This window comes from Schistocerca americana, chromosome 5 (assembly GCF_021461395.2).
Source record: "Schistocerca americana isolate TAMUIC-IGC-003095 chromosome 5, iqSchAmer2.1, whole genome shotgun sequence".
NCBI classification, from domain to species: Eukaryota; Metazoa; Arthropoda; class Insecta; order Orthoptera; family Acrididae; genus Schistocerca; species Schistocerca americana.
Genome location: NC_060123.1, coordinates 542,853,972 through 542,859,689, shown reverse-complemented (window position 1 = coordinate 542,859,689; position 5,718 = coordinate 542,853,972). Strand labels below are relative to the sequence as shown.

General features: G+C 42.5%; 1 protein-coding gene across 1 annotated transcript; it reads right to left on the bottom strand.

The window, feature by feature from the left end:
* Positions 1–4,723: 4,723 nt before the first annotated feature.
* Positions 4,724–5,110, bottom strand: LOC124616504 (trypsin-like). Its single transcript, XM_047144816.1, has one exon. The coding sequence runs from the start codon at positions 5,108–5,110 to the stop codon at positions 4,724–4,726; it is 387 nt and encodes a 128-aa protein (XP_047000772.1).
* Between the last annotated feature and the right edge of the window lie 608 nt (positions 5,111–5,718).

Sequence of the window (5,718 nt, the reverse complement as noted above, 5' to 3'; positions counted from 1 at the left end):
CTATGTTTTGATGCGTCGTAGTGTTAAATACAGCATCACTAAGAACAAGTTGCGTAAACGCTGAGGGAAGTTAACACTGTCAGACTTCATTCGCCGTAGTTATTTACGTGTTTCTGTTGGGTATTCAACACGATCACCTCTGGTTACATAGGCGGTTGTTTAGACAGTAGGATTTAAACAAATTACCTGTTGAGGGCAGCAGTTCTTTCCTGATCTTCGAGGTAACGATGTCGTTACCTAAGACAACTCAACTTCTTTAGTTGCTCAAGCTGTAAAAGAAGGAAGATCAGCGTTTGATGTCTTTAAGAAATGGAATGCAAGCTCGGATTTAGCCTAGCATGGGAAAGGAAATCGGCAGCGCCCTTTCAGCCTTGTTGTTGATGCAGTCCTGACCTGCCGTGTATAGGGAGTGTTCGACTGTTGCCATGGCCAGCACGTACCCTCCATGTATCACCCACAGCAACCATCTAGTCACTAGGTGCTGAAAGTCTGGCACACCACAGCTGGCTAGCCATTACGACAATGAGCTCCGGCACAGAACTAATGCAGCATGGAATGATTTAACCACATCTGTCATCGAAGTACATAACGTCTCCGTCCCAGGCCGGGTTACAGCAGTAACTGCTGCCAGACGTGGAGACCCACTCTACTACATTTCGCTTTCTGTACATACAAAAGTCTTCAAAAATTATAAACTTATGTTCTTCCCACAGTACTGTATGCTGACATGAAGCATAATTTTTGCTATCCTCTGAGGATCTGCAGTTATCATTAACATGGTTGCTGTTCACCATAATTTACAGTTAAACACATAGAGTATGTGCGTGTCAGCCTTGAAAGGTGCTTTCGCTTTCGTTGAGGGTGCCACCATCCACTGTTATCTGAAATGTCAGTACAATAATATCATCCAGCAGACTTTTTGTCAACAATCTTGATAATAAAATCTCTTCTGGATAGCGATAAGAAGACATTATGAAGAATTGAAAACACCAAATAGCAGATAACTGTCTGGTTTCTGTAACGTAAAAGGCAAGCAAATGTCACTAAATTAATGCTTTTGTAATATTTGTCCTTTCACAACTGTTCAAAATGGAAAAAAGTTCTTGTATTACTTTCCTGGTTGCAGTGCTCAACAGATCAGTTTGATAATTTATTTCTAATTATTAATACGTGGAGTAAATGGTGAAGGTGCAGAAATGTCTATTCGGTTCTGAGAACATTACATCAGTATTCATATTATTTACAGACTGATAATTATGGCTCTTACAAATGGTATCTTCTTAGGTTGGATAACAACTCCAAGTCCATGTGGCAAAGGCAAGCAATTAATGCTTATTTTCCCCTCGGAAACATGTCAAATGGTGAAGTATGGATGCGAGGACCCAAAATGGTTAGCCTATACTGACAGGCATAGTTCACTTAGTGGTGCTGCTATGTCCATGCAGAAAACATTAGGTCATAAAACTTCTGACATGTCTATGGGAAGAATGTTCCACATAGAGAAACAGCAACCTACACGGTTATGTATGTAAATATTAATGTACCACATATAACGATATGTGAACTTATCGCTGTTACATACTGTATGGACTGTATGCTACAGAAAATGTCACATTACGTCAACTCCTCTTATATTAAAAACTACGTACCTATATTTATCTAAGGGAATTACACCAGTCACTGCGTGAGCAGGCATACGTTCAGTTACAGTGAATACAAGAAATGCATTTCCATATGACAATCAAACTACATGATCATTTTAAATTTACTTATCGTTGCCAAGACTGAAATACATGGATTTATAGAATGTGTCGCTTGATCGTTTCTCATTCCACAATCCCCAAAGAATTTCAGTGAGTTGGAATGCACGCCATCAATTTCTTTCAAAATGTTACACACTCCATGGGATATTAGGAGAATGTCAACTCATGTTCTCTGTGTAGCAAAGTAAAAGCTGACAAGTACATGTAGAAAGAATGAGACGTTTTACCGTGACAGCTGTTTGATGACAAAGTACTGAGCTTATAACATACGAATCCGGAGTTACGGCAAAATGTGTTAAGAGTGCTTGCGTCTCCGTTATTACACCAGTAGAAATTATTAGCATTACAAGTTTTAGAATAACTGCTGTAAGTTATGAACACTTATTACTAGCCCCTCTGTGCACTGTCGTTTCCTGTGATCGACCCATATCTCCGCAGTACTATTCAGATTTTATGTAAGTGCTAATAAATGGTTTACTGGCTGGATAACGGATAAGTGAGAGTTAGCATACAGTATTAAGACAAATTTCGTAAGAACTGCATCTAGTTGTTAATAATATAGCTTAAAAACGTATCTTATAATCAATTAATGTAGCTGTCAGTCATGACACTCTGAACTCCAAAGCGAACTGTAAATCAATAAATTAAATGGGAATGAAAAGAACGTAGACGGGTGAAATTCATATAATATGTGAACGTGGATACAATATGGAGATAGTTTAGGTCTCAAAATACTATTTGTATCTCGAATACGAAAGCATTTGTCAAAATTGAATACATACAACAGATAATGGACAAACAGAAGAGAACGTGCTGTAAGCAGATGAAGCCCCCTGAAAGAACAGCTTTCGAGTGACCAGCTAAACAGAGCTGTAATCTATGTGTAACTTTCTTACCCATCAGTGTGTTACAAGAGAAGAAAATAAAACGCATATTATAAAGATTAATCGCATATTTGTAATGACTAAGTTGGAAACACTATCATGAAACTACTGTTGAGGCTTAGATACAACGAGTTATATTGAGTGATTTTATGGTGGAAGGACAGTTAGTAGGGCATCATACGAGTTAACGGTGTCTTCACTGTGGCAAAACTGATTCCATAGCTGAATAAAGCTGACATTGGGTGAGCAACGTCCTTACACATCCATCGAAGACGTCTTTACAGGTGTCCATCACGTAGTTATCTACCTGCTCTAACAGAAGACATGCATAGCATCTGCGAAGATAACGATATACACTACTGGCCATTAAAATTGCTACACCACGAGGATGAAGTGCTAGACACGCGAAAATTAACCGACAGGAAGAAGATGCTGTGATACGCAAATGGTTAGCTTTTCAGAGCAGCCACACAAGGTTGGCACCGTGGCGACACCTACAACGTGCTGACATGAGGAACGTTTCCAACCGATTCCTCATACACAAACAGCAGTTGGCCAGCATTGTCTGGTGAAACGTTGTTGTGATGCCTCGTGTAAGGAGGAGAAATGCGTACCATCACGTTTCCCACTTAGAGAAAGGTCGGATTGTAGCCTATCGCGATTGCGGTTTACCGTATCGCGACATTGTTGCTCGCGTAGGTCGAGATCCAATGACTGTTAGCAGAATATGGAATCGATGAGTTCAGGAGGGTAATACGGAACGCTTTGCTCGAACCCAACGGCCTCGTATCACTATCAGTCGAAGTGACAGGAATCTTACCAGCATGGCTGTGACGGATAGTGCAGCCACGTCTCGATCCCTGAGTCAACAGATGAGAAATTTGCGAGACAACAACCATCTGCACGAACAGTTCGAAGACGTTTGCAGTAGCATGGACTATCAGTTCGGATACCATCGCTGCGGTTACCCTTGACTCTGCATCACAGACAGGAGCGCCTGGGATGGTGTACTCAACGACGAACCTGGGAGCACGAATGGCAAAACGTCATTATTTCGGATAAATCCAGGTTCCGTTTACCGCATCATGATGGTCGAATCCGTGTTTGGCGACATCGTGGTAAACCCACATTGGAAGCTGGTATTCGTCATCGCCATACTGGCGTATCACCCGGCATGATCATATGGGGTGCCATTGGTTACGTGTCTCGGTCACCTCTTGTTCGCACTGACGGCAGTTTGAACAGTGGACGTTACATTTCAGATGTGTTACGACCCGTGGCGCTACCCTTCATTCGATCCCTGCGAAACCCTACATTTCAGCAGGATAATGCACGACCGCATGTTGCAGGTACTGTACGGGCCTTTCTGGATACAGAAAATGTTCGACTGCTGCCCTGGCCAGCACATTCTTCAGATATCTCACCAATTGAAAACGTCTGGTCTCAGATGGCGGGGCAACTGGCTCGTCACAATACGCCAGACAGTACTCTTGATGAACTGTGGTATCGTGTTGAAGCTGCATGGGCAGCTGTACCTACACATGCCATCCAAGCTCTGTTTGACTCAATGCCCAGGCGTATCAAGGCCGTTATTAGGGCCAGAGGTGGTTGTTCTGCGTCCTATTTGTCCAATGAATACCCGTTTATCATCTGCATTTATTCTTGGTGTAGCAATTTTAATGGCCAGTAGTGTATGTTACGCGCTTTTCAAACTCTAGTAATATAACGAAAACAGTTGTAAGGCGATGTATGTCCAGTTGTTTCCTCGGAATCCGATGTCGGAAAGTTATATACCCCTTTTCACATATCTTGCAAGTTATTACAGTAAAATAACATTGACGAATCACGTTTTACCACAGTAATTCGCCTGCCACAGACTCCCAGAAAACAATGTGCGAAAATAAAATGTATGCCAATTAAGAGAAAATATCCTTTATTTGATGATAATAACGTGTGACATACATGATCACGCTAAACTTGGCAGAAGACTGAAATTTAAGAAGCTCTGAGTGTGTTAGAAAATTGCTGAGACTGCAACCGGTTTTACATTAATGCAGATAGAATGAGAGAATTTGATCAGACGCCAGCGGCAGCCGTGATCCAGGAACGGAGGTTGCCGACGTTAGTATAGACGCCGCCATCGGTATCCCAGTACTCCCTTCCCCATGAGACGATGCCGACCTGAGTGCCGCCACTGACGAGCGGACCACCGGAGTCGCCGTAGCAGGTGCTCTTGCCGGCCTCGCCGGCGCAGGTCATGCGGTCTGTGGCGCCAAACCTGGCCACGTAGCTGGCGCGGTCGATGAGACCCCAGCCGGTGATGGTGACTGCGAGCCCGCCGGGTGGGTCGTAGCCGTCGGCAGGGAGACCCACAACCTGTATGTTGCCACCGATGGGGAGACGACTGGCCGCCTGCAGCGTACCAAGCAGTTCGTTAGTTCTGATAATGTGTGTTGAGGACATAGGGTGACACAGTGAGTCTGTAAACAAAACAATTTCTTGACCCACACAAAACACTCATCAAAAGATATAGGTAAATGCCAATGCTGAATCACGAAATTTGTCAAGAAACAAGGCTTTGCAGTACAACAAAAGAAAAATTACGAAAAATATAAATTTGTAGTTATATCAGTCGGGAGAAAAAAAGTGTTAGTCATTTCTTATCTGACTTTGTTCGTCATTCTGTTCAGACCCCATTTTATCAGTAAAGGGTAATGTACTAAGTTGAAATATACGCCAGATACTGAAGTCTATAGACCCTTGGCGGCGTAATAAATGTAACCTTATAAGTCAATACAACTGAAAGCTAGGGTAATTTGGGTGACATAATTTGGTACTCACAAACTCACTCATCAAAACGTTCACGGTAGTTCCCGTTGGCGTAGAATCATGAAATTTTGCCAGAAGCAATGTTTCAAAGTACAAGTAAGGCGAAAAACCCTAAAACGTTTAATTTGTAACTATAAGACATGAATCAGTGCTATTCCTTGTCGGATGATTGACTTTTATCACTGCGATACAGGCAGCCTGAATACTGTGCTGCGGAACAGTGTAATAATGGTCGCCTGCTT

What these genes read in the sequence shown, in the direction of transcription:
- LOC124616504 (XM_047144816.1), bottom strand. Translation starts at nt 5,110, where the DNA reads ATGTCCTCAACACACATTATCAGAACTAACGAACTGCTTGGTACGCTG.